Source organism: Cavia porcellus, unplaced genomic scaffold (assembly GCF_034190915.1).
Source record: "Cavia porcellus strain 051 isolate PalLab524CR breed Dunkin Hartley unplaced genomic scaffold, mCavPor4.1 scaffold_1, whole genome shotgun sequence".
NCBI classification, from domain to species: domain Eukaryota; kingdom Metazoa; phylum Chordata; class Mammalia; order Rodentia; family Caviidae; genus Cavia; species Cavia porcellus.
This window is the reverse complement of record NW_026947484.1, coordinates 219,994,059-220,006,424: the sequence shown is the minus strand read 5'-3', so window position 1 is coordinate 220,006,424 and position 12,366 is coordinate 219,994,059. Positions and strand designations below refer to the sequence as shown.

At 36.1% G+C, this 12,366-nt stretch overlaps 1 protein-coding gene across 6 annotated transcripts in view; it reads right to left on the bottom strand.

Annotated features, from left to right (window-relative positions):
• The window catches only part of Atl2 (atlastin GTPase 2), a 63,067-nt gene that overhangs the window by 41,103 nt on the left and 9,598 nt on the right, over positions 1 to 12,366 (bottom strand). The window contains exon 2 of one of the 6 annotated variants that reach the window (XM_063229618.1): positions 5,134 to 5,200. The exons of the other annotated variants lie outside the window; for them this stretch is intronic. Within the exon in view, the coding sequence (XP_063085688.1) occupies positions 5,134 to 5,146 (13 nt within the window). The 5' untranslated portion in view covers positions 5,147 to 5,200. The remainder of the gene's footprint in view (positions 1 to 5,133; positions 5,201 to 12,366) is intronic. 6 annotated transcript variants of the gene reach the window in all.

Here is a 12,366-nt window from a genome sequence, read left to right as displayed (position 1 = left end):
AAAACTGAAAACAACCCAAATGCTTTTTCATTTACTAGAAAATAATGTGTCAAATACATATAACAGATTACTCAGCAATGAAATATATATTTAAATCACAAATAAATGATTTATATACACACATACACAAGAGGTAAACCTAATCAGCATTATGCTAAGCAAAGAAGCCACACATAGTATTTCACTCGATGAATTCATTTACATGTGATTCTAGAGAAAGCAAAAAACTACAATGAGAGAAAGCAGATCAGTGGTTGCCAGGAATCAATGGTGAAGAAAGAGAACCACAAAGGAAGTTTTCGTGGTACTGGAAATATTCTACATCATGACTGTAGTGGTGACTGCAAACTATACATTTGTTTGTTTCTGGTTTGGTTTGGTTTTTGAGACAGAGTTCACGAGCCTTGTACTCACTATGTAAACCAGGCTGGCCTCAAACTCACAGCAATCCTCCTGCTTCAGCTTCCCAAAAGTTGGGATTCTAGGGTCTGTGCCATCACCCCCAGCACTATACATTTGATAAACTAAACTTGAACCAGTAAATTTCATATAAAATATCTCAATAGATCAGATGTTTAAAAATCAGATCTAGCCTTTTAGCACTTTCACTTATCACATAAAGTGAAACAGCTAATCTAATAATCACCTTCTTAACCAACACATTCCAATTAACACTGTACTGTATTCTTCTAGAATTACTGCCCATAGGGGTTATACTAATATGCTAAAAAAGAAAAAACTAGAGTTGCCTAATTCTCACACTCCTCAAATTCAACCAAATATATACAGTATTCTCATGGTTTAAATATAGGGCCTTGAAAACATAATTCTGAGTGTCTCCAATGCTGACATTATTTACTCCTTTGTGGATGAATTCTTGTGAATACAGTACCTGATTATGTGGGGGGCGAGGGGGTTGGGGTGTTTTGTTTAGTTTTGTTTTGTTTGGGTTTTGTTTTTTGTTTTGGGGGGGGGTTGGTACCAGGGGTTAAACTCCCAACCTTAGGGTTGCCAGGCAGGCACTCAGGCTGCTGAGCTAAACCTCTGGCACAGTACCTGATTATGCCTTAATGTTTTACAGTTAAAAAGCATAACATTAAAAAGCAAAAGGTAAGCCAGGCATGGTGGTACACTCCTGTAATCCCAATACTCTCGGAGGCTGATACAAAAGGATCATATTAAGTCATTTAATGTCGCAGTTACTTTTCTCTTGCTGCTGAAACAAAATACTTGACGCCCAAAATGAAGGCAGGAAAAGCTTACAAAAGGAAGGAAGGAAAAGCTTACAGCTTTTGGCGGTTTTAGTCCATACTCAGCTGGTTCCAAGGCAGGGTGGCACAGTTAAGAGGCAGCATTCATGGTGGCCACAAGCACAAGCAACAAGAGCAAAAAAGCAAAAAGGAAAAACCATACCTCTTTCCTCCCTTATACTGTATGTTGGCTACCTGCCCTTGGGCAGGTGTAGCACTCACATCACCAGTCCCAGCACCAGACAATGAACCAATCACAAACAGACTCAGCACCCTTTGCTTCAAAAGCCTCCTCCATGACCACAGGAGGCTTTAGAGGGACATTTACATTTAAACACAAATCATAACATTTAAAAGACTCTGCCTCAAAAGTTTAAAAAAAGGACTGAGTATAGCTCTGTGCCAAGGTCCTAGGATCAACTCCCATTATTATTTTAATAACAATAGGTAATAATTACAATAAAAGTTACAAAGTTACTGTTAATTTCTTAAAGAACAATGAGGATTATTTTTCATATTGGAGAAGGAGCTGGCATTGTCTAAGTCCTACAAGTTTTTTAAGAAACTACACATACATTCCTCAGAATACTGTATATATGAGAACATACCTTCTAGTTCTAATACAGATGTTTAAAAATCAGACTCAATACTTTTTGGTCAAATATACCACTCACAAGGGCTTTACAGATATGCACCTGAATTCATTCATTTCATTCACTTTATTTCCTTTGGAAGTAAGAAAAACACAACCAAAACACGGGATGGAGAACAGGAGGGAACTAAGCTAAATCTTAATCACTCGTTACTTCTACAACAGTGGGTCTCAAACCTTTAATATGAATAGGAATCACCTGATGATCTTGTTAAAATGCATATTCTGATGCCTTAAATTTCTCGGGTAAAGCTTGAAATGTACAGCTTGAAACGTAAAGCTTGAAATGTAAAGCTTGAAAGTGCATTTTTAATTCCAAGATGATACCAATACTCCAGATCCTCAAAAGTCACAGTTTTTGGTGTTTAGTATATAAATGCCAATCATTTAATTTTATTTCATGTAGTCTCTAATGATATTAAAGCAAAGTATTCATGGAAAGAGAAAGTGTCAAGCCAAACTCTAAGGCTCCAGTCTCTAATGATATTAAGGCAAAGTATTCATGGAAAGAGAAAGTGTCAAGCCAAACTCTAAGGCTCCGCTCTTCCTGGACAAGTACTGACACTCTGATGCAACTAAAACCTCAGCCTAGCTATTGTAGATTCTGCATAATGCACAAAAGAGACAAAATACATAACACAATCACCACATTAAAGAAACAACAACAAAAACAGAACAAGAAGGTATCTTAAAATGCTAATATGATATACAAATAGAGTTGAAAACTATTGATCACAAATGATCACCATCATCAGGGTAAGCTTTCATTACACAGCTGGGTCTACCTGCCAGACTGATGCATCCTGGCATAGGAATACTAGAAAAGACCAGAAACCTAGACTTTAATTTTAAAATGTTTTTGAAGAAGAGAGGGGGCTAGGGATATAGTTCAGCAGCACAAACAACTGCCTGGTGAGTACAAGATCCCAAGTTCGATTGCTGGTACAAAAAAAAAAAAAAAAAAACAGATGACGACGAGAACCAGCTAGTCAGGCATTATAAGAAAACATTTTTAACTCAAAATCTGCTCTTATAAATTTCTCTCATACAACCATGGAACTATGGCACAAATTACAAGAAAAAAAACTAGGGAGAATCTAGAAAAAACCTACTAACAATGTCAGTTATCAAACACTTTCCCCCCAATTAGCTCTGCCCCTTTGGCCAACAACAGACCATCCTAAGACACAAAGGCTTTAAAAAATACTCATCATCTTCCTTCATTACTACCAAATCAGAAAATAGAGATGCTATTCCTATAAGAGTCACATATTATTTTCCACTTGAAAGCTATCTTGTTTCCATAGTAACCAGCACTGATGTCACAAAATTTTTGTTGTCCCCACTTGAAGAACACTGGCATAAAAATGCTTCTATGCATTTATCTAAATAGATGAAGAAAAATATAAAATAGATTATAAATGTATTTTTCCCACAGCTTGCAATCAAATATTAATCAGTTCTTTAAACATACAATTAAATATGTGTACTTTAAGACAAAGAAAATACTGAAGTTAACTTATATTACATATACACATGAAGTTATAGTTTTATGAAATCACCTTTGTTGAGTTGTTAAGAGATGCTAGAATAAAGGTCAGCTCTAGGGAGCTTGAGTAACAATACAGAAATTCAGCAACTTTTCTGCAAGTCCTCACACTAAGGTTTCCTCCCATGTCTTTCTACTTTTTTTTTCTCCCATTTTCTTCTAAGAAGTCTTGCAGAAAACTCACCTCAAATCAAGACAAAAAGGGCCCTATCTTTTCCTACGTATTTTGTGTAATGGTAGGAATATACTTTTGTTCTGTGGTCAAATATTTTACTACCCATATATACAGGAGACGTATGGTCCCTTACTCACTGAAGTTTTGTTTATAACTGTTAAAACAAAAACCTAATAAGCATGGATAAAAAAACCATAAACCTGGGGCTGGGGATTTAGCTCAGTGGCATAAGGGCCTGCCTTGCAAGCCTGTTGTCGAGAGTTCAATCCCTGGTACCGGTAAAAATACAAAAAATAAATAAATACATAAATAAACCAGGGAATTAAAAATTAATTTTAAAAAATCTAAATATTTACACATAGACAAGGCACAAATGTTGAATGAAAATGTAAATCAGGCCTTCGCATGAAGCAGGCTCCCTACACTGACTGTTAAGTCTCAGCCAGAAGAGAAACCGTATCTTCCCACGAAGCCAGTTCCATCATGCAGATCAGAAAGAGCCTTAGCCAGAAGAGAAACCACACCTTTCTGTGACTCAGCCCTTGCACAGGCTGAAAAACCAGAAGAGCATCCTGTTCCCCACCACTTCAGAGGACTCAGGGTGAGATGATTGCAACTGAGGAGAAGGTAATAACTTGATGCTGGTATTGCAGGCCGGGGGCAGGTGGTCTGGGCATCCGTTTGGAGGATGACAGAATGCATTATGGCCACTGTGGGGGATTTCCTCTTGTCTTGTTTTTGAAATCCAATATTTTGTTCCATTTTACGATTCTGTTTTATCCCTGTGTCTGGTAACCTAAGCAACAACTTTAAAGATAACAATGTGCAGTATTGTTCTTACTGTTATATTTTGTTTCAGTTTACTGTTTTGCTTTATTCAATGTTATATTTTGATTGGTTTCTATTCTGTTTTGTTTTGTTTGATTTTGCTATGTCTGATGGTATGGACAACTATTGTGAAAATAGTAAGATACAATATGGTAGCCATTGTTGATTTCCTATTACCCTGTTTTCACTTATTATTCTGTATCCACTTTCACTGCTTTGTTTTGATTGGCTTTATTCTGTTTTGTTGGGTTTTATTCTCTTTAAAATAAAGTTAAAATTTAAATTTTAAAAAACGTAAATCAACAAAATAACATATAGTTTCACTCATTAAAACTTTTCAAACAGCAAAATATTATACATTAAGAAATATATGTACACACTATAGATGTATAGGTGTATAGAGAAAACCTCAGCTGTACACTAACATTTTAAAAGAATTCAAAACCAGTATTGCACATTTTATGTATCAAACCTTCGCAAGAGGAACTTGAACATCTACCATATCTGTCATTTTGTTAAAAATGAAATACAGTTTTTTATGAAGCACTTTAAATTGTCTCAGAATTTACTTCCAATGGGAATAAAATTTATATATAAATTCATATATATACATATATATATATGACTCAATGACTTTAGGCCATGCACTGTGAAACTAATCCATTCAACTGTGACTTACCTATTACCCCCATTTCAGAGAGACGAAATGTGGATATTCAAAAGTTTTTTAACTGCATAGCGAGACCCTGTCTCAAAAAGACAAAAAAAAAAGTTTTTAAAAAGTTCTTCAAAGTTCCACAGCTAAAAATGTAGCATATGCACACATCAAGATCTTTATCCACGCTGTCTCCTTACACTATACAAAATTGTCTTTGTGTTATAATTCTTAAAAAGATTGTTCATTGTCCTCTAGTGGTATAATCATGAAAATTAAGGAGATGCAAATCAATCCATATTTCTGAATGATGCTCAACATTTCAAATACATGATAGAGCTTATCTAGTTTTCTGAGTCAAAAATAACAAGAACTGATTATGAGTGGAATTAAAGCATTTGCTTTGGTTTGGGGGAGGTGGATTAACTAACATCTGATATTTGAAATTTCTAGATTCCTAATGTTCCAGATAAAACTAGATTTCTGAACAAAAACTAGAGTATGTTACAGCTACGCACATAACCCTTCATTTACAAACTGGAGGAAAAAACTGCTTGCTCCAGGATAGTCAATTTATCTAGAATTTAATCATAGTAGGTCTACAACTCCATTATAGTACCAACATTAATTAACCTCAGCCACTCAGTAAAAGTTAGTCTCATCTCATGAGCATCCACATGGCTTGCTAAATAGGCAGATCCCTGCACTTTAATCTTCCAGAGCTTGATCACCTCATCACACATGTGGCCCAGTCGACATTCTTAACAAGCACCCCGCTAACCACCACCAAGGTTATTCTGACACACAGGATGAAAGAGCTGGAATTAGAAGTGCATGAACCCGTATTTCTTGCATAAATACTGACTGAACAACTAACATGGCTCTAGGAACTGAAGATTCAATGGTAAACAATAAAAAAAATCTTGTCCTTAGGAGCTTATATGCTAAAGACAGAAAAACAGAAAACATATACCTGACATTCACTAATGTTAAGTGGTTTGAAGAAATATAAACAAGTTAAACAAAGAGAATGAAACTTGGAGCTTCCATTTACAAAGCAACGGTCAGAGAAAATTTCTCCCACAGGAAAATATTTGAGCCAAACACTGAAGAGCAAGGAAAACACGAGTAACTTTCTCATTCTTCAAAATAATCTACCATTTGAAATAATTTTAAATATTTTACTTTATAATACAGAAAACAGGAAAGTATGTAGAGTGCCTATGTATGCTAGTATTATATACTGTCTCATTAATACTTACAATCACTTTGGGAGAATATTACTAGTTTTTCCTTGTTTTCATAAAAAGGGGCTCAGACTAAGTAATTTGCAAGGATACATACTTTTTGTTTGTTTTTTGAGGCAGGGTCTCCACTATGCAGTTCAGGCTGGCATTGAGCTCACTTTGTAGCTACCAACTCACAAGGATCCTCCTGCCTCAGTCTCCCAAGCACTGGGATTACAAATGTTAGCCACCACACCCAGCTAAGGACTCATACTTTTTAAGTAATTAAGTGAGGATGCAGAGCCAGGCCTCTGTAATTATCAAAGTTATCATCTTCTAAATGCCTTCAAAGTAGCATCTCTATAGAATAAACTCAGGCCTGAATCCTTATGTGTTCAAAGTATCTAGAAGCCTGAAAAAAGTTACCAAAAAATGTGAATTTTTATACAAAAAGGATAATTATTTCTGATCTTTATTAAAAATTTTGGTATACGGCTAATTAAAAATAAATAAAACTAATCTCCCTGTCAAAACTTAATCATGTACACAAATGTACACAATCAGCAAATCATTTATGTTCCCCAAGACTGTTTTTTTCATAAATTTTCTAGAAGGGTAAGTTTTAAATTGCAGACCTTTGAAATACAAAATTCACAGCTGGATGTGGCGACACACACCTGTAATCCCAGCACTCAGGAGGTTGAGGTAGGAGGAACGCTGCAAATTCGAGATCAGCCTGGTCTACAAAGTGAGCTCAAGGCCAGCCTGAACTACAGAATGAGACCGTGTCTCAAAATGACAAAAACGAAAAGAAAAGATTCAATCAAAATACTTTCACCATCACTGGCATAACCTGCATATATATAACTCACTGTTCCATATTTATTGACTTCAACAATGCTCAGTACAATTATCCAGTATGTCATGAATAATTGTGAAGAGCCTCCTACCCATCTACTTCAAACTAATAGCTGGAGAACACCGCACCATGCCAGATCCTAGACAACAATTTGCTAGTAACACCTTTATTCTCAAGGCATAACAACCATGTAAAGGAAATACTACTTGGGAAAACAAAACAGCACCATATTACATTATTTAAGCTATGGTTATCAACAAAAACATCCTGAAGATGCCTGTATTTCTCTGGCCCTGGAGGTTAGATTAAGGTAACCTTAAAAATGTAGGCAAAGAATGTAAAGTATTATGCCTGAGGACAGTCACTGGGAATTCTGGAGCAGAAGAGTAATAAGATCAAAACTACAGAAACTCAAAAGTGATGAGTAAGAAATGTAGTAAGAGTCTAAAATAGATCAGACTTACGGTAAAGTAACTGCAAGAGCCTGGATATAAACTGAGAAACCCAAACCCATGCGAGAGTAAAACTGGGAAACACGCACAGAAGAACCAGGTCTTACACATTCTTCTTTAGCCTAGAAAACAAGTAACACTAAATGATACCATATATAACCCATTTTAATGTGACAAGATACTCCATTTTCATTTCCAAAAGTTTTTTGTCACAGTGACTCTAAGGTTTTGCAACATAGGGATCAGAAACACACCAAAATCAGATTTCTTTAAATCAGGCAGTTTAATCATTCCCTTTTTGGTCCAAAAATTAACTTTGTAGAAGGCAAAGATATAAAACCCAGGGGCTGGGGATTTAGCTCAGTGGCATAAGCGCCTGGCATTGGTCATGAGTTCGATCCCTGGTACCAATAAAAAAAAAAAAAAAAAAACCTGACACAACAGGATATAAAACCCATGAAAGAATTAGAAATTTTAGGTAACCAGTTACTAACAAAATCATATGCACACACAGAACCAACTTAGAATAGACAAATATGAAAAACTATTTGTCAAAAACATGGATACAAAAAAAAGGGGGGGGATACAAGATACTAAATTCTATTTCTGCCATATCTCTCTGCCCAAGATGACTATTACAGCAGCAGTTTTAAAAAAAGGAAAGCATTCAAATTCCAGACTTGTCTCAATACAGGTAAAATTTCTATTTACAAGAGCATTTGTAAAAAGAAGGGCATGATGCCAAAAACAAACACCCTTCCAACTCAACAAAATGTGACTAATTGGGGGGGGGGGGGGGCGGGGACGACAAAGTCAAGAGTTTTTTGTTCTTTTGTTTTGTGGTTTGGTTTGGTTTGGTCTGGTCTGGTCTGGTCTGGTCTGGCCTGGTCTGGTCTGGCCTGGCCTGGCCTGGTCTGGTCTGGTCTGGTTTGGTTTGGTTTGGTTTTTTGAGACAGGGTACCACTATGCAGCCCAGGCTGGCCTCGAACTCAAAATGTAACTCAGGTTGGCCTCAGCTGGTCCCGATTGCTGGGATGTACTACCATGCATGCACTACCCCGCCTGGCTACATCTCCACAGTTTTTGGGCTGCTCAGTTTTTCCAGAAATTATCCAATCACTTAAATCTAAATATGCAAATGTATGGAAACTAAACAATACACTTAAATCAACAATGAACTGCAGAAGAAATAGTTTCTAGAACTAAATAATGCCAGTATAACATTCCGGAACTTATGGTATACAATGAAAGCAGTCCTCAGACGGAAGGTTGTAGCTGTGAATGCCCACATCAGAAAAATAGAACAAGCTCAAACAATTAAACAGTACACCTCAATGTTCTAGAACAGTACAGACAAACTATTACACACATACAATAGCAGACTGTATCATTTGGTTCACCTTCGCCGTCCTAGAAAAACAAGAACAATCCAAGGCCCAAGCTAGTATAAGGAAGAAAATTATAAAGATCAGAGCAGAAATTAATGAAACTGAGGCCAAAAAAGAAAATACAAAGAGTTAATGAATCAGAGCTGGTTCTTTGAACAAATATACAAACTAGAGAAACCCTTACCCAATCAAACAAAAAAAAGGAGGCAAAAGATTTATCAATTCAACTAGAGATGAAAAAGGCAAAAATCACAAAAAACAATATCAAAAAAAATTTTTTTTAATTTTTGCGGGTGATGTTCAAGACACAGTTTAACTATGTAGGTTCAGGCTGGCCTCTAACCCATGGCAATCCTACCTCAGCATCCCAAAGTGATGGAATTACAGGCAAGAGCCACCACACCCAGCTCAAAAACAGGTTATTAACAACTACTTCACAAACCTTGGTGCCAAGAAATTGATCAGCTCAAAAAAGAGGATAGATTTTTAGGTAAGTGTGAAATACCAACAGTAAACAAAAATTTAAAAGCCCCAAAAATACAGTAACAGTCAATGAAATTGAAGCAGTACCTACCAACTAAGAAAAGCCTACCAAGTAAGCAAAGGTTCAGATGGATTCCCTGCTGAATTCTAAAAAAAAATTTAAAAAACTTTAGGAAAGCTCTAACACCAATACTGCTAAAACCGCTTAATGAAATTAAGAGAAGAAACACTCCCAAACTCACTCCTAGAAATTTACTACCTGATTCCAAAACCCCACTAAAAAAGAGAACTATAAATTCTTCTGCAGGATACTGGTGAACAAAATATAATGAATCATCAAAAAGATCATACATCAGGACCAAGCAGCAGGTTTCATCCCAAGGCCACAAGTTTAGTTCAACATATAAAATCAATAAATACATTACGATCACATAAATAAAGGACAACAAAAATCACATATCATCTCCAGGAAAAGCCGTTGGAAAACTTTAACATCCTTTCACAATAAAAACACTGAATAAAAATAGATATAGAAGGAGCTTATCTCAAACTGATTGTTATGGCTTATATCTAAACCATAAAATGTCCCCCAGGGCTTCATGGCCTCCCAGGTGGGGCTTTTGGGGGTGACTGTGTCATGGGTGTGCAGTTTCTGGAGTATTCATTCTGCTTAATGGATCAGCATGGTTCTGTGTGTGGCTAAATGGACTTACCGAAGGTAGAAGACACACCTGTGATGCCACCAACCAATAGGTTTGTAGTTTGGACAGGATACAAGGACAGGGAAGGCTCACTGCTGCTTCCTGCCTGTCATGCCTCTCTGCCGTGCCACCCCACCTTGCAGCAGAGCGATATGGACTGAAACATCTGAAGACTGCAAGCCAAAATACACCTGTCCTCCTTTAACTTGTGGGTGTCAGATACTTTGTCTCAGCAATGAGAAAGTAACTAAGACACTGATAAAAGACACTTTTACAGATCTACTGCCAACATCATATTACATGTGGAAAAACTGAAAGCTTTCCCACTAAAATCAGGAACAAGACAGGATATCCACTATTACCACTCAGCATAGTACTCAAAATACGAGCAAGAGCAGTTAAGCAAGAAAAAAAAAAGTTAACAACAACAAAAATACCATTCACAATAGCACCAAAGGTAAATACTTAGGAATTAAAATAACCTAGGAATAAAAGACCTCTACATCAAAGACTATAGTACTAGTCTGAAAAAAAGAAACTGAAGAGGACATTAGAAAATGGAAAGATATCCTGTTACTGGAGAGGCAGAACCATTATAGTCAAAATGACCATACTTGAAAAACTCATGTATGGATTTAATGCAATCCAGTCAAAATACTAACATTATTCTTCACAAAACAATCCTAAAACTGGAGAAAACAACCCCAAACTTCATATAGAACCATAAGAGACTCAAAATAGCAAAAACAATCCCGCATAACCAGAGCAAAGCGGGAAGCATCACAGAACTAGACTTAAAGTTATATTACAAAGCTACAGTAATAAGAACAGCATGGTACTAGCCCTAAATATGAGTGTCAATGGAATACAAGTGGATGCAGATAAGAGAGAAAGGAACAAAAAACAAGAAAGAACCCCACCCACGTTCATCTATTGTATCTGATCCACAACAAAGGATCAAAAACATAGAGTACACTGGAGGGAAGATGGCCTACTTAATACATAGCATTAGAAAAACTGACTATTCATATCCAGAATTTGAATGTGCTAAACTAAAATTAAAAACATTTCAAAGAACTAAATACTAAAACAAGAACAATCTGCTGGAAGATAAACTAGGTAAAACTCTTAACGTCAGGAGCGTAGGCAAGAATTTTCTGAACAGAATCCTAATTGCACTGGAAACAATACAGAGAATCAACAAATAGGATCATATCAAATTACAAAGCTTCTACATAGCAAAACAAGCAACAGAGTAAAAAGACAACCTACAGAATGGGAAAAACTTTTGACAGCTATTTCACAGAAAAAAGACTAATATCTAGAATATATGAAGAATTCAAAAACAAATGAGAACCCTCAAAATAAAACATTCAATTAAAAAATGGGCGTATAAAGAGTACAAATGACCAATAAATATATGAGGAAATTCTCAACATCGCTGGCCATTAGAGAAGAGCAAATTAAAATAACACTGATATTCCATCATACTCTAAAAATAATAGCCATAATCAAGAAATAAAATCATAACAAATACTGGGGTACAAGGGGTGGCTCTTACATTATTGGCAGGAATGTAGATTAGTATCATATAACCTGGAAATCAGCACAGAGATTCCTCAAAAAACTAAAGCTAGAAATCTCAGTAGACCCAGTTATTCCCCTGCTAGGTATCATCCCAAAAAAGTTAAAAGACATCATATTACAGTGATACATATATACCCATGTTTACAGCAGCACAATTTTTTTTGTTTTTTGTTTTGTTTTGTTTTGTTTTTTGTCTTTTTCTTTTTTATCGGTACCGGGGATCGAACTCACGACTGTCTGCTTGCAAGGCAGGCGCTTATGCCGCTGAGCTAAATCCCCAGCCCTAGCAGCACAATTCTTAATAGCTAAATCTTGGAAGCAAGCCTATATGTCTATCAACAGATGAACGGATAAAGAAAACGTGGTATTTACACAGTGGAGTTCTACTCTGTCATAAAGAAAGATAAACTTGAGTCATTTAAAATGGAGTACCTTGAGGCCATAATGTTAAGTGAAATAAATTATACAAAAGCTTAAATATCATATGGTTTCTCTTGAAACCCAAGTTATAAATGAAGACCAAAATACAAAAGAATAGGAAGTAGGAGAATTTTTCTCAAA